The sequence below is a fragment of the Lygodium microphyllum genome, chromosome 6 (assembly GCF_053477565.2).
Source record: "Lygodium microphyllum isolate KBCC chromosome 6, Lygodium_microphyllum_v1.1.10, whole genome shotgun sequence".
Taxonomy (NCBI): domain Eukaryota; kingdom Viridiplantae; phylum Streptophyta; class Polypodiopsida; order Schizaeales; family Lygodiaceae; genus Lygodium; species Lygodium microphyllum.
The window spans coordinates 171,416,959-171,439,462 of record NC_141140.1 but is presented as its reverse complement, the minus strand read 5'-3'; the positions used below and the strand labels follow the sequence as shown (position 1 = coordinate 171,439,462).

At 45.7% G+C, this 22,504-nt stretch overlaps 1 protein-coding gene across 8 annotated transcripts in view; it reads left to right on the top strand.

Moving 5' to 3' along the window:
• LOC148035412 (protein DETOXIFICATION 42-like) overlaps nucleotides 1-22,504 on the top strand; it is a 74,538-nt gene that overhangs the window by 13,656 nt on the left and 38,378 nt on the right. For 7 of the 8 annotated variants that reach the window (XM_087680416.1, XM_087680415.1, XM_087680412.1 and 4 more), the window contains one exon: nucleotides 12,359-12,568. The exons of the other annotated variant lie outside the window; for it this stretch is intronic. In XM_087680416.1, coding sequence (XP_087536542.1) covers nucleotides 12,359-12,568 — 210 coding nt within the window. The remainder of the gene's footprint in view (nucleotides 1-12,358; nucleotides 12,569-22,504) is intronic. 8 annotated transcript variants of the gene reach the window in all.

Sequence of the window (22,504 nt, the reverse complement as noted above, 5' to 3'; positions counted from 1 at the left end):
TCATAAGATGAGTAAGTTGAGAGAGAATCCTCTAGCTAATGAATGTGAAAGAGGACGTTCTTGGTTGTAATGGCAGGAGATATGGATAAAGAGGTAGTCTCCTTTGCTCTATCCTTTGCAATAGAACAAAGGTGAGAGTACTTTTTCCAATACTTTTTCTTGAGATGCAAGGCTTTCTTATAGTAAGGACACTAGGAAAATCTATTTTTCTTTTCCTCTTTGTCAAAATCACAATCAAAGGAGAACTCTAATTTAAATTTTTTTGCTTTCTTATTCTTCTTCTGTTCTTTCTTGGATGGACTAACTGCAAAAGCATGCTAACTATATCTCTACTACTTATATTTGTCTCCCTTTGTAAATGCCTTGAACAACATAGCATGCTCACAATTATAATATTCACTTATTTTCAAGACTTAGTTCAAGAAAACAGAAAGAACAAATACTTGAAGCTGAATATGATAATTATCTAGAAAATTACAGCCATGAACACATAAAACAAGTGGAGACAAGTTGAATGATGAAGACGAGCAACAACCATGCCTCCTCCCTCCCTGAAGGAATGAATTTTTGCTCAATCCAAGTCACTTAGGGAGGAGCTTAATTACAATGAACTTGAGAGTGAGGATTACAATGAACTTGAGAGTGAGGAGAAGTATTTCTGGCCCTTACAACATCATTTAAAGAATGCACATACATAGATGCATCATATGTGTATATATACTATGCCATAAAACAACTAATTTCTTTACAAACTGAGAGTAGAAACTGAAGGAAAATCAGCCTTTTTTCATGGTTGATTAGTGGTTATCGATATGGCTTCCTTGGTTGATCTTGAACTGGAAGAAAAGCTCCCAAACAAGTGTTGTAAGGTTTGCTATCCGTCTCACCCTGTCATCGCCCGTCCGTCTCTCTCTCTCTCTCTCTCTCTCTCTCTCTCTCTCTCTCTCTCTCTCTCTCTCTCCGTCTCGCCCCGTCATCGCCCGTCCGTCTCACCCCATCATAGCCCGTCATCGCCCGTCTCTCCTCGCCGTTCGTCCCTCGCTCTCGATCTTCACTGGACAGGCCTTCAGGAGCTCCTTCACATCGTAGGCGACGTGGACCATCTCTCTCTCTCTCTCTCTCTCTCTCGCCCCGTCATCGCCCCATCATCGCTCATCTCTCCTCGCCGTCCGTCCCCCCCCCCCACGTCACAATTGGACACCCCCCTCTCCACGTGACCACCCTCCCCGTCCGAGCCGCCGGACCATGCACGTCAGCCCGCCCCTACCATTGCCCTCCTTGCTCTTCCGACAAGAGCAGTCGCCATCTCTCCTCTCTTCATAGCAGCCGCCCCCCTCTCCTCCGCCCTGCTATAGGCCTCCTTTGCGCCCCGGACTCGGCACCCATATCACACCACCCGAATTTTCAGCCATCTCCCACCACCGCCCATCATGCATCCGCCACCACAATGAGGCCAGATGCACACATCCCCTGAGCAAGCCCAGGAACCGCGAGGAAGGGATGGGCTCGAGCAAGACATCCCCGTCACCAGGCAACCGCACAAGTGGGGAGAAAAATGAGAAATACTCAGCGATTTGGAGCAGCATTGACAAGGTGACAGTCTACCACACAAGGAAAGGCATGGAGGCCCTCCGAGATGTATGCAAGGTACATGACCAAGACATCAGCAACATCAAGGAAATCATGGCAGCAATGTGCGCAGAAACTGCACACCAAATCAAGGAGGAAATAAGCACGAAAGTGTAAGACTGGAAGAACAAAATCTACGCCGAGATCGCATCACACTTCACCTCCTGGAAGGTGGACATTGAAACGTCCCTCCAGGAGAGAAACAGGGTGATCGAAGAACTGAGGCATGAGCTCGATGAATATAGAAACCAGCTGGAGCTACTCAAGAAGGAGGAAGGAGAAATCACCGAAACAATGCCCACCAAGGTGCAAACCGAGATCAACGAGCTAAAGACACAAGTAACAAAGGAGCTCAACACATGGGTGAATATAGTGAAACAAGCACAAGCCGAAGTGGCTGAGAACTCCAAATGGATTGAGGTAGCCAAGAAGTCACCAACAAAGAAGGAGTAGTTTGTGAATGCAGCACTGGAGGAGGAGAAAAGGAGAAAGCTTAGAGCGCTCCACATCCGGGTAGTCGGATGGAAGGAAGGGGATAGCCCCCTGGCAGACGCCAAACAGATATGTGAAAAGCTGGGAGTAGCGGACCCTCAAATAGTGGAGAACGCATGGCGCATAGGGAAAGACCTCACCAAGGGAAGACCTCTTATCCTCAAATTTGCCAACCTAGAATCCAGACGAGCCTTCCTATCCAAAAGGACAGCTCTAAAAGGGAAAAAAGTCTACCTAGAGAATGACCTCACACCCGCACAGGTGGCACACCATAAAGAATGCATGCCACAGATCCTGGAGGCTCGCAAAGCGGGAAAATGGGCAGTATACAGAGATGGTCGTGTCATCATCACCGATAAACGCCAATGACGGGGCGTGGCCTATGAGACCCACCTGAGGTTTGCAGTGTGGAACTGCAACGGAGCTATGAAAACAGATGCAGGATTATTTTAGGAGACCTTCACCGGCAAGGACATTGTCCTCTACACAGAAACCCACCAAAGCCCAGGCACCTACTTACCAGAAGTGAGGGGATATAGATGGGAGACGGCATGCCACCCTAGAGCCCGAACAAAAGGAGGGACCTAAGGGTCCGGAGGGGTGGCTGTGTTGTACAGGGAGGAGTTACAGCCCACGGTGCAAGTCATGCGGAAAGATGAGGAAGCCCGGTTCATGTGGATCCGGATACACACAGATCGCCCCCGAGACATATACATGGCGGTGTGCTATTTCCCACCAGCACACTCCCCATACGCATCACCAAAGGGTGAGTCACCATACCTACCACTGTACGAAGATATCATGCACTACTCCAGCTTGGGGGATGTCATGTTGGCCGGAGACTTCAACGCACGCACAACACAGAGGCAGACCCCCTTCTTCGAGAGCGAAGACCACATGTACAAAGAGATTGCACCGGAGGAGATAGGACTCAACCGGGCATCACAGGACACAGCTGAATGCACCGAATATGGTGAACACCTACCGGCGTTAGGGGGGGCACACGGACTAGCCATCCTCAACGGTCTCGACAGATGGCCCGGGTCGGAGGCCCTCACATGCTTCCCACACAAGCATGCAGCCAATTGCACCGGACGGGGGGGCACATGGAGCACCCACACAGAAACTGGGAGCAAGCACAGTGGACTATATCCTCGGCCCTCTATCACTTATCCCCGACATCCAGTCCTTTAAAATATCACCTCACCCACTCGTAGTGGCTGCCGATCATGCCTACCTGCAATTTGACATAACCTGCAGGTATGACCTAATCCCCCTAGCAAGCAACTCCCCCGCCCTTCCCCCCCCCCCCCCCCCCCCCCCAGATTCCCCAGGTACCACTTTACCAGGCTAATGGCGAGCGCATACTCCGACCATCTCTACTGGAGCCTGCAGAAAATGGACCCCCACGCACCCTTGGAGGAGGTCACAACACAGTTGGCGGGCACACTACACACCTCGGCTGCCGAATACTTTCCCCACACATCCCCCCACTCCACCCCTCCGAACAAAAAAGTCCCACAAAATAGCTGGTACGACGCAGAGTGCAGGGAAACCCGGCTCCGTCTTCAATAGGACGAAGCACGGGGAGTACACACGCATAAATAGGCACGCTTGATCTTCCGTCGTCTAGTGCAACGGAAGAAACGAGCCTACCTCTCCAAAGTGGAATACAAATGCTACCAGCTATTCTTAGGACAGGACAGTAGAGAGGCATGGAAGGCATTTCAGGAACCCCGAGCCCAGACACCCATCACCTCCCCGGACACTTGGCACGCATATGCAACCTCACTATACCAAGTACCCAAGCAGCTCCAGCTACCCCGGCCCCCAGGGAGTAGACCCAGATCATCCACATTCTTCAGCACAGGGCGGGTTCGGGACGCCATTGATAGACTCCAAAATGGCCGTGCCCAAGACCACGAAGGCTTGGTAGCAGAGCATTTGACCCATGCCAAAGACATACCGGCACCTCTCCTAGCACACATGTTCAACAGAGCCCTATGCGAAGGCTTCCCTGCCAGCTGGTCAGCCAACACCATAATACCTGTCTTGAAGACCGGAGACCCCATGGTTCCCACGAACTATCGAACAGTCATGGTTGGCCATGTACTAGCCAAGCTCTATGGATCCATACTGGACCATGAGCTGAGCAAGTGGGCAGAGCAACACCAACATCGGGAGGCAGAACAAGCAAGGTTTAGGAGGGGTTTCTGCACCCTTGACCATATCCTCACACTGAGAGCCATCATAGAGGAGGGCAGAGCACACGGAAGATGGGTGTACTGCTGCTTCGTGGACTTCCGCAAGGCCTTTTATACAGTCCCACGAGCGAGGCTCATGCAGAGACTACAGGAATTGGAGGTCCCAACCGAAATGCGATGGGGGATAGTGGCACTATACGAATCAGTAACGGGCCGAGTCCGGGCACCAGGAGGGCTGTCAAAGGAGATAACCAGCACCATCAGAGTCAAGCAGGGGTGCCCACTCTCACCCACCCTATGTGGCCTCTACATTGATGAGATCTCAGAGTACATAGATAGATTGTGCGAGGAGGGATCGAGCCTAGGAGGGACACTGATACCCATCTTACTATATGCGGACGACATAGTCCTCATCTCCAACACACTTGAAGGGCTACAGCGCCAACTGGACGCACTACAGACCTTCTGCCAAGACAAAGACCTAACTGTGAACTTGGGGAAAACCAAGGTCATGGTGTTCAACACGTCAACCCAATGGCTCCGACGATCGGTACCCCCCTTCACATACGGCGGAGAGACCGTGGACGTGGTCCAAAGATATGTCTATCTGGGGACTACATTCTCTGGACCGAGATTTACCTTGAGAAAAGCAGCAGAAGATAGACTAACCCGAGGCTATGCAGCCCTTGGGTCAATGGAGAACCAATGTGCTCGCATATAGTTCTAGGAACCTTGGACAAAGCTCTGGCTTTTTGACACCTTGGTCACACCAACCCTCCTATACGGGGCTCCCATATGGGGGTCCAGTCTCTACCACACGCGGAGGGCCCTACAGGACCAGCCATTGCCTAAGGAGGAGGCCACCTATGAGGGATGGGAGCAGATGGAGAGACCCTTAATACTTATGATCTCACGGATGATTCGAAGCAAGCCCTCCGTACCGCACGAGATCATCTGCGCAGAGCTGGGGGCACCGCCCCTCGTGGCTGAGGCCCTCTTCCAGACTGTGACCTTCTTGCACCGAATATGGGACCTGCCCCGGCACCGGTACCCCAGACTCGCCCTGGAGTCATCCAAACAGCTAGCAACACAAGGGGACACTGAGTGTTGGTATGCCCGAATAGAGACTTGGCTACGGCTCCATGGCCTGCACATGGACCACCTCCCCCCACTACAATACAGCCTAGACTGCCCACACCTGGAGCTCAGCCGAGAGGAGGTGAATCGCATCATCAAAATGGATATCATCTAGACAGACATAGCCAGGACATGGGTGACCCCCACGTCGGAACTAGGAACCAAGAAGGCTTTCTACCGAGAGCACTTCCTGCACATCTCCCCAGATGGCTTCATCACCTGCCCAAGCTACATGGACACACACTTGTCCCACGGGGTCAGAAGTGCCATCGGACAGATCCGCACGTCCTCACACCAACTACGGGTCGAAACGGGCAGATACGGGGCCAACCCCCTCCCCCCAGAATACCGAATCCCCCCTCCCCCTAGAATACCGAATCTGTCAGCTCTGCCATCTCGAGCCAGAGACAGAGGAACACTATATTTGTAGATGCCCAGTGTACTACGAAATCCGGGGACGCTTCCACTGCCTATTCAGCGAAGGATTCAGACCACTCTCCAAGGTGATGGAATTCAAAGACCAGAGATGCTTGGGGCTCTTTCTACTGGAAATACGACGCCACAGAGACCACCTCCTACGAACCATGGAGCAAAGACAAGGAGCCACCAACCAATGCACACTCAACGAATTCTACCAAATACCAGCCACCCTCCCCACCACCGAGCCCCCACCAGCCCCACCGGCCCTCCGACCCCGGGGGACCACCTTAGAAATAGCCACAGCGAGAGGCAAAGCCCAACGCCCACGCCCCACTGGCCCCCGTCCCCGCAGAAGACACATGTCGAAGATACAAGGGATACTACGCTGCCACCGGAGGGCCCTGCCCCGTCGCTTTAGTCTCTCCATGTTAGACCGACCCATGCAGGACATCCTAGGATGAACACTCTAGGAGCAGTTCCACACCGCAATGGGAGTACCTCTAGACTGTATCCAGTCTAGATATCATTTTGTACCTACTCAATTTAGTTCAACATAGCATAAACGTTAGCTTCACTGGGACTTTTGAAATCTCCCAGACATTTTGTATGCAACGTTTTGGTCTCATAGGCCAACTTGGCCTGTTGTAGACGTTAATATAACTTTCTTTCTTTCTTTCTTTCTCTCTTCCCCCCCCCCCCCCCCCCCCCCCCCGCTTCTGTAATGAGTAATTTTATTAATCACAGGAGAAATACAAGGGTCACTGTAGAGAAGTAGAAGAAATTGCCTTAGCTAAGCAACCAAATCCTCCTAGGGAGAAGGTCAGCATGTTGAATAAGATCAATCTGTCAATGGAGAAGACTCTTGAGCTTAGCAATATGACTTTGAACCCCGAGAGCTGAGTCAAAGATGAAGGCATTCTGGGTGACCTAGTTGTGCTAGTTGTTAGTAGTCATGTGTGTCTGTGGTTCTCTCTTGCCTGTGAGCCTTAGTTTGAGTCAGATGAAGATATTAGGAGCTTTGACATTGTCTTTGTCTTTCATTTTATGTGTTTTAGACACTTTAGACGGAGGGCACATTAGTGCATATCTTTTTGTGCATTTTTGGCTATTTGTTTAGTGGTTTGACCACATTTAGGGTTTTTTTCTCTTTTTCGCCTATATACAGGCAGCTCGTCCTCCCACTTTCAATATCCATTATCCATCCTTCGTGATCAGCCAACCCTCCCATTCTCTCATCCCCCTACTACCGTCTGGCACCCACACTGACGTGTAGAGCTGCTTGTTGGAATTGATTGTTGCAGCCTTGCACCTTCAGCCATTGTAGTCACATTGTTCCTTCTCTCTGTCTTCTTTTTCTCTTTGTGTTCACTTTCCTCTTTTCATTGTGCACTGTCACATGGTATTAGAGCCATGTGTGGGAGCCAGAGATCTCGAAGAGAATCATGTTGTCCGCAACAAAACTTGCTAGGCATAATCCCCATTTGCTGTTGTTGTAGACCTTGTGCTTGGAGTCAAATAGGGTAGGGTGGTCTGTTTTCAGCCCTTTTTTAAGGCTGTGTTTATGAGGGCAGATTTGTGTTTTGCTCCTAGGTGGCTGGGCAGTACCATTACTGCACCCGGGCGGTGTCAAATAGGCTGGGTGGCCATTCTATTGGCTGGCGACACCAAAACAGTTTTATGTTTTTTGTAGGCAAGCCGTGGTACATATGCTATAGAACCAAGCCTTATACCACTTGTGTTTTTGTGTAGACAGCGCTCGACACACTTGCTATAGGAATAGGGCCTGCATTGACTAGGTTTTCTGCAAGCAACCCCCCTTGAATCTGCGTTTTGCTGTTGGGGAGGCTCCTTTCGACTAGGTGGCAGCCTTTAAGACTGGGTAGCAACTCTTCTCAGTTGGGCGACATTCTTCTTTGTTGAGTGGCAAGTTTATAGGTGGACAGCATCCTTTCTCTGCTGTGTTCTCATATTGGCTGGTCTTTGTTGACCAGGGCAACTTCTTTTTGGTGTTGGGCAGCCTCTTTTTTAGGCCAGTAGCAGGGCAGATTTGTGTTTATTACATGTACACTATTTTTGGGTACTCCTGGTACATTACCAACCCTTGGATTGGCTGTGATTACACACTAAAGATCTATTTTCCTCTGCATTTACTACTCCCTTTCTTTGCTTGGCGTTGTGTGTTCCCTACGGCATCAGATACTCCCCGTCTACCTTGCCCTTGGCAGTTTTCTTTTGTACCAAGGCTTGATGGACCCTGATTATCTTGAAAACACCTCTTATTGGTCACCTTTATTCCAGTGGCAACATCTTCTTTTGTTTTCTTGCAGGTACTTTATTGAAGGACATCTATGGTCGATGTGTATGCTATGGGGGGATCGTGTGGTTTAGGATCATTCAGACTGACCACTATCTTATTACTCTTTTTCATTATATTCTTTTGGGGCTTCTAGTCTCCGATTGGCATTGATGGCATCTCATGAGTAGGTGCTAGTCCTACCCTCTCTCTCTACATTCGACAAGTTGGATGGGCGAACTACCCTCTATGGTTGTGCCCATGAAGTGTCTCTTTCGACGACTGTGACCTTTGGGGTTTTGTTATAGTCCCTATACCTTGACCTACCGTGTATCCTCATGATGGTGTGACCGCAGATTTGGTAGCTTTATGGGATCGGTTGAATGCCAAAGCCCACTCTTCTCTCCTTTTGAGTCATACGGATTTTGTGCGTGTGCATGCTAGACGTATCCACACCGTTGTAGAGATTTGGTGGAGATTGGTATCTCTCTTTCGGATCTAGACATTTGGGCATCGCTTATCTCGAGTTGAAGCTGTGATAGCTCTCTGTCGCAAATTTGCCTACGACAAGGGATCACATCCATAGGAGGGAGGAGATTTGGGACGAGCTTTTATTCCTTGGTACAAACATTTCTTTGGAGGACCTAGTCATGACACTCCTCTCACATATTCCATCATTGACTTATGATGTGTTCTATACTAGTCTTCTTACTTCTCGTAGCTGGGAGAGACTCACTTGGGAGGAGCTAGTTCCATTGATGCTTGAACAAGAGGCACATCATAGTGAGCCAGATTGTTGTGAAGTGCGTGCACATGGTTGTGCTTATGTTCTTTTATCTATAGGTACAGGACAAGCCAAGCAGAAGAAAGAGAAGAGGAATAAGTTGGAGTCATCTTTTGACTTTGATATAGCTTTTGTGGGGAAGCGTAGAGGATATCCCATGTGTCCTCATTGTGGGAAGACCTTGCAACCTGAGGAGAAGTGTTGGAGGATATACCCTTTGTTAGCAGATATGTTAGCTCATGGGTGAGTCTGTGCATGATTTTGTGCTGGGCATTATTTCAGATATGTTAGGCATTTTTCATGGTCTTTATATTGATCATATTAGCATTTATTGCTGGCCGACTTGATCATATTGAGGACATATTTTGTCCTATTTATTCAGGCTCTTTCTCCTCAGTCAGTTAGTCACTCATCATCACACTTGTGGATCTTCTGCTAGGGTGAGGAGCTAGTGCCGGTGTCCACAAACAGTGACTCACGGTTGTATGCGATTGTCTTGTGTTGGATATATGGATTCCATTTCCCGAGCATACATCTAAGTTCTCATGTGTATTGTGTTCTTTAGTGTTCCTTCTTTCCTTTCTCTTTTGTCTTGTGTTTAGCAATTTAATTCAGCACATATTTATGCTTCCATTGTTGCATCCACTTTTGACACCCTTACCTTCGTCCGGGAGTGAAAGGTGGATTTACATTGGGGCCTTTGTCTACGTCTACTTCGTTACCCACTATTTCCACGGAGTCAGTGTTTCTACACATTTATTAGGTGGAGGAGCCTTCTTTGACTGTCTCTTCTTTTGAGCAGCCTTGGCTCCTTGACAATGGTGCATTGAGTCCTATGACTCCCAAGGTGATTTTCTACATGTTCTCCGTCCATCAAAGGATATCATCATTACTAGTGACATTTCTTTGGTGCCTATTAGTAGTGTTGGCACCTTGCCTCTATTGTTTGATTGTCCATTGAGCTTGGTTGCTGAGGCCATATATGTTCTTGACTTGGGCTTCCCTCTCCTCTTAGTTTATGGTCTTCCTAGACTCGGGTGCCGTGTTGTCTTCACGGAGCCGGCCATCTTTGTTGGTGATTTTTCTACCGGAGCCACTTTTGTGACAGATTGGCTGGAGAGGGGGACTATCTATGCTCCATTCCCCTTTCTTTGTATAGGGCCCTTCGAGGCATCTTTCTGTAGCTGCATCCGTTCCCGATTGTGCACCATCTATTCCGCCAGTTCCATTCCATCCCCCTTCATCTCCTTTGGTGGTTCCATCGTACCTTCCATCCCTTTCAAAGGGGGATGATATCGGTGATGCGACTATGGATTTCCTAGCCCTTTGTGTTTTAGAGGGGCTTTCTAGGATCATGAGGAGCCCTGGTGTTTCTATACAGCTTATGGTGCCTCCGATAGTTCCTTGTTATTATCTCATAGTTGGGTTAGAGGCTTGGCTCACCCATTCTTACGTGTTTTTGATGAGCCGTTTGATTTCACTTGGTTCTTCTTGCACTACTACTATTGCGTCTGATGCTTTGGCGTTGGTGTTGACTTCATTGTTGTCATTTTGCCAACTTGCACACTTCTGATGATGTTCATTGTGCTGTTGCTGATGCTGACTGTGCTGTCTCACTTGGCATTGACATGTGGGCTGACATGTCGCATCCACAATTTGACACTGCTTCGTTGGCAATTGGTATTTCCGTGCTCTTAAGCTTTTGAATGCTTATTCTATGTGCACCTTCTTTGTTTGCAGCTGTTCATATGGCATGCTTGTTTAGTTTGTTTCGCCCATGCAATTTTCATTTATTTTGGGATTTTTTGCAGGTGTTCACACTCCCTTCCCTACTCTCTCCTTTCCGAGGTGACATCCAAGTACTTTTGTTCTCATTTCACTTCCTTATGATCCTATTGGTTTCCTTGTGATCGAGAGATTTGTTCTTCTAACACATTTCATGGTGCTTTCGTCGTGAACGATGCTCATAAGTGCTTTTCAAAGAGGGTTTGAATTGCTCCAGCCTATGGAGGAGTCTCTACTTTCATCATGATGCAACCGCATGATGGTGATGCATACGAAGGTGAAGAGATGGAATGGTGTGATATAGTGTCACATTTGAAGAGAAGAAAGATACAAAAGACATGTTGCTACTTCATGCAGTAGATATCATGGTCGTGCATGGCGCAGCACGAGATCATGTACATGTCTACATCATCTTGGTTCACTGGTGCCTACCGATGGCTCAAATCGACGGTTCTTCTTGGCTCTAGTGATGCTGTATGCCCTCACATGCTCCTAGCCAGAAAGGGCAAGTGTGCAGGTGGAGAGAGGGCATGCTGATGCTCTTGCGTTATCGGTGGATTTGATGCGTGTCATTGAGTTCACATATTTTGGCGATCCAAATCTTGGACTGGTGTGTCCAACGCCAAGTTCATGTCGGGACGAGTGACATGATGTGTTTGTGTGGTCTTTAGAGCTGTAGCTACACTTAATACCTCAGAACATACCCCAGATTGATCCGTGGTTCCACTATAGGGAGTCACCCTAACAGAGCCATTGAGAGATGTAAAGCATGCTGCCCATGGCCCGCTGGTCCACATCCTTGCTTGAGGCACCACCAAAGGATTCATACGATATTGACATGCCATCGAGCAGCCCTACCTCAACACTTCAGCTTATCCATGTTGGATAGACCCATGAGAGATATCTTAGAATGATGTTGATCCCCCTATCAGTTCCACATTGTATTAGACCTCTAGTGCTTTGTTTAGTGTTTTTCAGTTATTTGTTGTTTCCTAGCTAGATGTTTCCTTTCAGGTTATGTTTTCCTTCCCCAAATTTTCCTTCAATCTCTCTTTTTGTAGTGACCAACACATTCTGAAGTTCAAAGTTGAAGGTATAAGATTTGTTATTTTTGCAGTACATAATAGTGTCCTGGTCCTCCATTCCCCTGTCCCTACTTTTAGCTGTCCCCATCACTGTCCTTGCCCCCTGACACTTGTGACTATGCCAATCGCTCACACTACTCTATCCAGTTGCTGTAGGAGGTAGCTGCCTATCCTCTGACAGCCTGCAAGACTCTAGGGAACCCTCCCTCTTGAGGAGGGAATCCTTTACTCCCACTGCAAATAGGAATGCCTCCCACTCTCCCTACTTTGACTCTGCAATGCCTATAAAGCCTGATCCTCACTCTAGATTGTTGAAGTCTTGTCCCACAAGCCCTGTTTGACTGCTCATGTACTATCATGGATGCTTTCTAGACTCATGGCATATGTTCTTTTCTAGCACCAATGCTTTGTGTTGGCACTTCTGATTTCTTATAGATCTTTGAGTTTGTCACTTTGTCTGTGTTGTCTTTGCTGAAGACAACCTTTTGATTATCTTCATGGTCTTGACTTTTCCTTGTGTGCTTTGAAGGTTCTGTGGAGCTAGCTGCAGTGGGTGTATCAATTGCGGTCTTCAATTTGGTATCAAAATTGCTGAACTTCCCTGTTCTGAATCTTACAACTTCATTTGTTGCTGAAGAGGGGGCATCAGATCCAGAAACTGAGGGTGAGCTTGAGATGGGAGTCAATATGGTCAATCAGTCCAGTGATCGAGAGACACAGCCCCTTGTTTCAAATAAAGGCAAGCTACTAATGAAGTATCTTTCATCTCAAATTGAAGTAGTTAGAATCATTAAAAGTTTTATTACATTAATCTAAAATAGAATGGTAGAGGCTTGCCTCATGGATGCACATCTATGCATTAAGAGAATACAAAGTGGAAACTTACATTAACATCTTTAAAAGTCCAATGAGGTCTGCAGAACTTTGTTTTTAAAACCACAACCTTAAAACAAGTCTCTGCTTTTGTTTGGACAGTTTCTGCTCTTCTTAACTCATTCCTCCATCTATGTTAAGATTCAGTATTGATTTAACACAAGGCCTCCTCTTATCTTGGTTTCCTGTGTATGGTATGTTTTTTTTTCATTTGTTTTGTTCTGCCCAGCACACATGATATTCTATCAGTACTGTAACACCTTGTTTGTCCCATAGCTGTCGTGACCTTTTTAAAGATGATGATACAACTTTCTTTCTGTCTAAAGAGGGTGAATGTCTTTTGAATAACTTAACCTTTATCTTATTGAGATTCACAAGAAGGCTCTTTTCAAACAGAAATGTTGTAATGACTCTAAATACTGTTGTAGCCCTTTTCTGAACATGGATTGAGTATGTTATCATATGCATGTAGTGGGATAGGTGTGATTTCATATAGAAAGATAGCTCAGGTAACGGTATTATGGGTACAAAGCAAATCAGATAGGTTCTGCTCCCAGAACACAGGACTTCATAGGTTGAAAGAGATGCAAACCTGCTTGTCCAACAGTTTTCCTGTGTGTTGGTGTTTTATCTTAGAAACGACTCGCAGTATGGGTATAGCTTATGAAGTAGTTGTGTCCAAGAGAAGTAGGAATCCAAGAAGAGAATTATTCTGCCAATACTGAGAAGTAGGAATTAACAGCATTGAGAAGTAGGAATCCGAGGATAATTCAGAAGTATGAAAACAGCACTGAGAAGTAGGAATCCAAGAAGTAGGAATGTTAAAGCGGCTCTGAAGGAATAGATTAGGCATGGAGATCAAGGCAGACAGTCATTATGCACAGTGAGAGAGACGGAGAGAGTGTGAGTGAGGAGAGTAGAGAGTGAACACGTTTTGCGGTACAATGACGAGTGTACCACTTTAGGTTTTAGATAGATATATGTATGAAAGTACAATGTGCTAAGGGTGTGTTCACACCCGTGCACATATAAAAGGCACGATGGCCCTTTATTCCCAACAACCTCCCGCCTAAAGGCAATTTGCCTTAAGAGGAAAAAAGAATCAGCTAAGTCTAAGTATGTACAAAGCCGAAATAAATATATCTATCCAACTCCCATCATCTGTTGGCAATGAGCAAACCGCTTTGTTGGAAGACCCTTCGTGAGAAGGTCTGCAGGATTATCATCTGTATGCACTTTGACAAGCTTAATGCTCTTGCTGTCAAGTACATCTCTAATGAAGTGATACTTCACCTGTATGTGCTTTGTCTTTGCATGAAAGACAGGATTCCGTGCTAGCATGATAGCACTTTGACTATCACAATGGAGAACAGGTAACTCTGTGATGCCAAGCTCTCCCACCAGATGTGAAAGCCATAAAGCCTCCTTGCATGCCCCAGTGGCAATTACATACTCTGCCTCTGTAGTAGACAATGCAACACACTTTTGTAGCCTGGAGATCCAAGAGACCGCTTCTCCTGTGAAAGTAAACACATCCAGAAGTGGACTTCCTGCAGTCTGCATGACCAGCATAGTCTGCATTCGTAAAGCCAACAACAGACGCCTTCTGCTTTCCAAAGCAGATGTACTACTCCTTTGTGCCTTTGAGGTATCTCATAATACCTTTCACTGCATCCCAATGCTTCTTGCGAGGGGTTGCCATGTATCTGCTAACCATTCCCAGTGCAAAAGCAATGTCAGGACGTGTAGCAACCATTGCATATATCAAACTACCAACAGCTGAAGCATATGGTATCTTGGCCATTTCAGCCTTCTCATCATCAGATGTAGAGCTGTTCTCTGCACCGAGTTTCACATATGGAGGCAATGAAACCCCAATTGTTTTCCCCTCTCCATATTGAAACGCTGCAAAACTTTGGAGATATACTCCTGCTGAGATAGATAGAGTAAGCCTTTAGATCTATCTGTGAGTATTCGCATGCCAAGAATGTGATTTGCATCACCTAGATCCTTCATGTCAAAGCTGCCATGAAGACTTTACTTAAATGAATTCAAAGCATGAGTATCCCTGCCAGCAATCAGCATTTCATTAACATACAAAACCAAGATAATCAGGCTGCCATTTGCTGCCTTCTTGGTGTACAAGCAGTGATCTACTTGACTCTATGAAAGCCTTGGGACTACATGAATGTATCAAACTTATGATACCATTCTCTTGGTACGTTTTTCAGCCCATACAAACTCCTTTTGAATTTACATACCATTTGTTCTTTCCCTTGTTCAACAAACCCTTTAGATTGCTGCATAAATATGACTTCATGCAGATCACCATGTAAAAATACAGTCTTTACATCCATCTGTATGAGCTCCATATCCTCAACTGCAACCAAGCCCAAAATGGTTCTCAATGTAGTTATCTTGACTACAGGAGAGAAAATCTCATCAAAGTCAATTCCATGCTTCTCCTTGTACCCCTTTGCAACCAATCTTGCTTTGTACTTTGGTGAGGAACCAGAAGTGACCTTCATTTTGTAAACCCATTTGCATGGAAGGGTTTTCTGCCCTTTAGGCAACTGCACCAAGTCCCAAGTGCCATTTTTTTCAAGAGATTCCAAGTGAACGGCTGTCATAACAGTCTCTGCCCAAAAACCATGGGGTAATGCAGCATGAGATAGCATCGTACGGACCTTATCCTGTATGGTCCGATTCATACGCTCTGCAACTCCATTTTGGGACGGATTATGAGGGGCAGTGAGCTGCCTCTTTATCCCTTTGCTGTTAAAAAATGCCTGAAAGGCTTTGGACACATATTCCCCACCATTGTCAGAGCGAAGACACTTAAGTGTCTTATCTGTTTGATTTTCAGCCAATGCTAAGAATTTTTTAAACTTATTAAGCACTTCATCCTTGCTACAAATAGGGTAAACCCATACTTTCCGTGTAGCATCATCGACAAAGGTGACAAAATATTTCTTTCCTCCTAAATATAATCCTGGCATTTGATATACATCGGAATGCACTAACTCTAGAGGAGAAGATTTCAAAGAAAGAGACTTTTTGTGAGAAGTCTGTGCATGCTTGCCATAAATACAATGATCACAGTGCTCAAAATTAGCACAATGAAGACAAGGCAAGTAACCCAAACGAGAAAGGACTTTCATTCCTGTTTGACTCATGTGTCCCAATCGGCCATGCCACAAAGAAACACTTGGCTGCTTGGTCACGGCAACAACATGGTCACGCACACTAGATACATGAAGTGGATACAACGTATTACTCTTGCAACCTTTGGCAATAACCCTAGATCCCTTACACATCTTCCATTTTCCATCACCAAAGGTGGTATGAAAATCATCATCGTCTAGCTGCCTTGTACTGATCAAGCTCTTCTTGAGCTGAGGTACATGCCATACATGCTGAAGTGTAAAGACAGAGCCATGCTGAAACTGTAACTGCACACTGTCAATACTTGCAATCTCACATGCATAGTTGTTCCCAAGATGGACAACACCATGTCGACCCCCTGTATATGCGAAAAACCACTCACGATGAGGGGTGACATGAAAGGAAGCACTTGAATCAAGAATCCAGGTATGCATGTCATCATCTGTATCTGCAAGTACAGCATGTGCACCAAAATGTAAAGAGATAAAGAGTACATCACTCCCACTGTCACTGTCATGAGTGATTACATTCACCTCTTCAATTTTTACACTGCTCTTCTTAGACTGACTTTCCTTCTTCTCTTGCTTGCAATCATATGTCTTATTGCCTTTTCCTTTCTCTTTCTTCCATTTGTAGCAGTTATGTTTAAAGTGATCCTTCTTGCCACAATGATGGCATTCAACATCTTTGCCATGTTATTTACTGCGTCCCTCGCCATCATATTTGCCCTTTTGCTGTGGTCTACCCCTAGTATGCAAAGCACTGGAAGACTTATTCGATGCATTGTTCTGCCGATTCATCTCTTCCATAAGTAGAGCACTCTCTACATCAGCATACAAAAGGATCACATTAGAATTGCTCATAGCAGTTCTGAATGTATCCCAAGTCTCTGGTAGAGTGCAAAGCAAGAAAGTAGCCTTAAATTCCTCATCAATCATGAACTTCAAGGCAACCAGCTGGCTGAAAATGGAGTTAAACTCATTCAAGTGAGTAGACATTGTTGTATCTTCTTTCATACGCAAATCCATAAGCTTTTTCAGCCAATACACTTTACTTGCAGCGCTCTTCTGTGCATACAGTTCTTCCAGTCTAGTCCATATAGCATATGCAGAATCCAAACCTTCAATGTTGAAGAGCAAGGCATCAGAAATTGATAGCTCTATGGTTGAGCGTGCAAGCTCATTCAACTCATCCCAATCGTCTTGATCCATGTCCACAGGCTTTGCCCCTTTAGTTTTGATCGGCTTTGCCTGCTTCTTTTGTAATAGGATATTGTAGCATTGTTTTTGCCACATTGCAAAATTATGTGCGCCTTCAAGCTTCTTTATATGTATCAAATTACTGCAGTCATTGCTGCCAGCCATGGTTTTCAGCTCAAAAATGACCAAAAAACCAGCAAATGCAGGCCCAAATTGTCACCCAAGTGACCAAGGTACAAACAAGTACCAAACAGCAATAAATGACCACGCAGAAGTACAGATTTCAGATCTGTAATTCAGTTTTCAGAAGCACCAAACCAAGTGCTACAGCATTATCCAACTGATTACAGCCGTTCCAAAGGGCATGTGCATCACATTACATGAGAAATCCCAAAATTTCAGTTGCAATTTCTGTTGTACGTGTACCCACGGGCATAAAATTTGACATAAACGGTCAAAAGCCCCAAAATTTTGTGCTCAAAAGCGTCAAATACACATCTGCATTTCCTCTGTCATGCATAGGACTGCCCAATTTTGCCAAAATAAAGCAATTTCAGAAAAACCCCCAAATTTTACCAAGTGTTGATGTCCAAATTGCGCGGAATTCAACCTGCATATACTTAAAATGACCAAATGCTGCACAAATTTTGCCCAAATCGCAAAAGCCCCAAATTGCACGGGGTCCAATGTGCCTCAATGGCAAGAAATTGGGTCAATTTCAGCCCAATTTGTGCATGTACATGAAAAGCCATAAATGTCGGGGACAAAATGTCACGAATTCCTGCAATTTTTGAGACAGATTTGCTTGTCCTGCATCAAATTCCCCAAATCTAGGAAAAGCCCCAAATCTCTGGTTCAATTTTGCACAAATCTGTATACTGTGCTTGCGCGCGCGAATGCCTGGAGGAGAGGAGTTAAAAAAAAAAGATTTTATGAAGAAAAAAAAATTGGATGACGGGTCCGTTGACCCGTCAAGCCTGTTCTCACCCCGCTAGTCCCATCATGCGTTGCGCGCCCGCTCACGGGTCCGTTGACCCATCAGCCCTGTCCTTGCTGGTCGCGCTCGTCAGCGCTCGATGCAGTCTTGTCACGTGTAGCTGTCACCTGTTACGTGTCGCGCAGCAGTCACTTGCTGAAGCCTGTTACGTCTCCACGAGCCTTGGCGCATAGTTGGAGCCTGGCTCTCGCACACTCTCCATAGCCTGTTGGCTTTCTGCAGCTGACTACTGCCTCACCCTGATTGATGATCGTCTGCAGCACCTGCAGTACCTTATGCTCTGATACCAGTTTGAAGGAATCGATTAGGCATGGAGATCAAGGGAGACAATCATTACGCACAGAGAGAGAGACAGAGAGAGTGCGAGTGAGGAGAGTAGAGAGTGAACACGTTTTTCGGTACAATGGCGAGTGTACCACTTTAGGTTTTAGATAGATATATGTATGAAAGTACAATGTGCTAAGGGTGTGTTCACACTCGTGCACATATAAAAGGCATGATGGCCCTTTATTCCTAACAGACTCTAAGTGCATACCAGTTTTGCAAGAATGGGATGGGCTTTTCTCTCTAATCCTTGGATTTCCTCTTCGGTGTTGGCAAGGCTAGCCCTATAAAAGGTGACAAAGCACGTGCTTTTAGCCGTACACTCAGAGAGTAGTCTTTGAGATCTCCATGCTTGTGAACAATACCTATTGAAAATGTGCTCATATAAAAAGTAGCATCGTGACTATCTATTTCTTGGTCTCATCAATAAGCAAGCCTATGTCCATAAGCTCATAGCTCGCATAAGTAGGCTAATCATTTCATCGATGTATTGGAAACAATTAGTTGTAGGTTTACTTCCTTGTGCAAGTAACTCTTCAATCATGGTGAAGATAGAATTTTTTATCACTAAGTTTCAATCTAGGAGGAGATTGAGGTTTAGTCTATATTATTTGTATCTTTCACCTTCTTTGTTGTCACAAGGTTTGTAATAGTTAGGGATTATTGTTGTTTTGGATGCATGTGTGAAGATATGCTAGGGTTTGCAATGAGGAAGCACTGCATGTACAACTAAGATTGAAACACAAAGACTTAGATAGTGACAAGGAAAACTCAAATCCTAAATGTGAAACGCAAAATACAAATGCAAAACTCAAAACTCAAACACAAAGACAAACACAGAGAGAAGAAACCCTAAAGTGAATAAATGCTGTAAATGAATGTAAGAGTGTACAGAATGCCCAAGGGCAGAGTAGTGAAGTGTTGGGGAGTGACATCCATCGGAGACAGATCCCAATTGTTGTGACCACTGGTTGGAGTGCGGAAGACAAGGGAAAATACCTAATGCAAATTACCAGAGAGTCAAGAGATTGAGGCGATTGCCAGGATGGCACATGAGGAGGAAGATGACAACAGAAAGCTGTAAATGCAGCAATGGTGGACTCACCAAGAGGATGAGAAGTATGCTAGTTGCCGCCAGGTGAGGAATGTAGAGCTAAAAATGCATTAGCTTTACTTAAACAGCCCCGAAACTTGCTTAATTAATGAAGAAACCTTGTGTATTTAAAAGAAACGCGATCCTAGAGAGTTTCTGTGTCCCATAAGCACAAATCCACTTGGAAGGGCCCAAACTTTCTATAAATAAGTATGCTGCTCTCCATTCAGTCCAGAATCTTGTTTTTGTAGATTTCAGGTGTTTCAGCTTGCTGCCCACACCCCGTTCACGGAGATCTCACCCAAAGCTGTCCATTGCTGTCTACATCAGTTGCTGCCTAATTTCTAGTCCTCTTCTCGTAGTTTGGAGCTAATCCCAGCCAACCGACTGCTGTTCCTGCACAGACCTGCTGCCGTATTGCCTATCACATCATCTGCAGCCTGTGTTTGGCAGATTTCTCTCTCTTGTAGGTTGTCTTGCCTGGGTTTTTAGTCTCTCTCTCTTGTAGGCTGTCATGTCTGCGTTTTTAGTGTTTCTCTCTCCTGCAGTCTGCATTTTTGATATTTCTCTCTCCTCACTGCAGTGAGCATCAGATTTAGCTTCTCACTGTTGCGTTTGCTGGTATTCGACATCCGGAGGCTGCTTTGTTGTGATTCGGGATCCGTTCAGAGTACAACACTTTCTCGAGCTCATTCCCCTTGCCCTGATCCTTGAGATACGGGAGTTCGAGGTTCGGTATTCATTCACTGCATAGTGTGTTTGCTGCATGAGCGTTGTATATTCAACAGTTATATCAATTCAGCTATTTTTTGTGTTCATTGTCTCACAGTTACCCTAATGCTAACTGTGTTCTTTTATTAGTTTGTGCTTTGTTGTACGATTGTTATTTGTGTTTCTGTGTTAGAGTATTTCTTTATATGGTATCAGAGCTTGGCACTCTTTGAGAAACCTAGGCCTTTGATTTGAAAGCTCTTCGCAAGAAGTAAGAACAACAATAGGCTCAAATGACTTCGTACACATCAACACCAATTCAGTCTCCAAAACAACCTATGTCGAGAACCAAGTGAGAGTGGGCAGAATAACTTGCTCCACAAAGTTTCAACACGGTGGAAGAATTTTCCGACAACACGGATGAAAGGCTATATAAGCTTTCCACTGAAGAATATCATGTGATCATGGACTTTAGACGAAAGAAGATTGAGGAGCTTGATCGAAGGATTGCCCTTCATGAGAAGCTACTCAATGAAGATACGCATGAATTTCTCTCTTCAGATGTTGCGCATAAATTTGATGATAGTGTAGGACCATCGAGACCTCCCACAGGGATGGGCCTCCCTGTTGGAGAAAGAGATCCGGAGTGTGTTCCATTATTTTATCCTCTTTCGATCACTCTAGTGCAAGGTACTTAGATTCGTCTTTTATTCCTTCGTCTTTTATCTCTTCTACTTTGCAATATAATGATAGAAATCATGAGGAAGATAGAGTACAATTAGTTGACTACGGAAAAGGTTCTCTTGAGGACCAATTTTTGTATGTTAACACGCGTTGTGGGGATTATAAGAAAAATCAAGGTACCTCTTTTTCTACCCTTCATTCTTTTCAATTTACTTCTCAAAATCAGAATGAATTTGGTGTTTTTGTTTCTACATTGCATGTGCATCATCATCATCATCATTTCATTTTCAATCATTAAATTGTAAAAATGAACAAAATGCATCTGTACCTTTCATACCACAAATTCAAAACCCACCCATCCCAATACATTTTTTCGTTGCTTCTCCACTTCCCTTCACACCATTTAGATTTCTCTATTAAACACCTCATGTTGCACATCACACTGCACCGGGGGGTTATGGAAACATAGGCACCGCCTTTAGGACATCATTCATCGGGTGGGGTTTCACCTACTTCTCACACACTTTCGGGATCATTTCAGTCTGGGTATCCCCCCTAGTCTCTCTCGAGTGTGGATCAGTTGGTATCACATCTTGCCTCTATAGTATTACCTAGTGGACCTCCTGGTCATGCTGTTGTGTCCCAATCGAGCTTTGGATAGGGCTTTCGTGTCCGAGTTCCTTCACCTCCATTGGCACCTTATGGAAACATTCATGCTCCAGTGCCTCTGTATCAATTGGCACTCATTGGACACTCCCAGCTTATTTTTGTCTACTTATCTTTTTCCCCTCATTCTTCCTATCAGACGCACCCACCACGACTATCTTACCCTCTATCTCCATCTTATCCCACTTTTCCGACACTTCATGATTCCAGCTCATCTTCTGCCAAGCATGCTTTCAATGATAAGACTCGTTTTAACGGGTAAAACTTTACCACTTGGTCGAACTTCATGAGACATGTCCTTGACTCTCAGAAGCTATGGAATCTTGTGCAGGGGTTGAAAGCCCAACCTGATCCCACACTTATTCCACACGAGGTTGTCCGCTCATGGAAGGCTAGAAATGTCTCTGCTACTGTTAAGTTGATGTTGTTAGAGATCATAGCCTGTTTGGTGGGCAGGCAGGCCTGCACAGTCGGACCAGCAGGCTGCTGCACAGTCAGACTGTGCAGTCGGACTGCCACGTGGCAGTCCGACTGCCTGCAGCCGACTTATTCCAGGCTGCGCCCTATTTCTGGCGCCCCATTTCAGGCAGTTTCTCGGCTATATATTGCCGATGTTTCCAGCAGTCTGTCTATTTTTCTCTGTTGCAGATTACAGACCGGTGCCATGCAGATTTCTGTCTCTGTTCACAGATTTCAGACAGCAGACAGTGCAGACTGCAGCAGACTTCGAGGTGGACAGCAGGTCGCATCGTCGAGGTGGAGACACGCAGTCCAGCGCACTGCGCCCGTGTATATCTTTGTATTCAGCATTCTTTATACAGCAGATCTTCATTGTACACTGTCTCTTTCTCTCCCTTCTCTCTTTGCGTTCTCTCTCTCTCAGTCCTACGCTTCCGCACCGCTGCACTCTGACATGGTATCAGAGCAGTGTTTGAGGGCTGACTGAGCGCAGAATCAACCTGA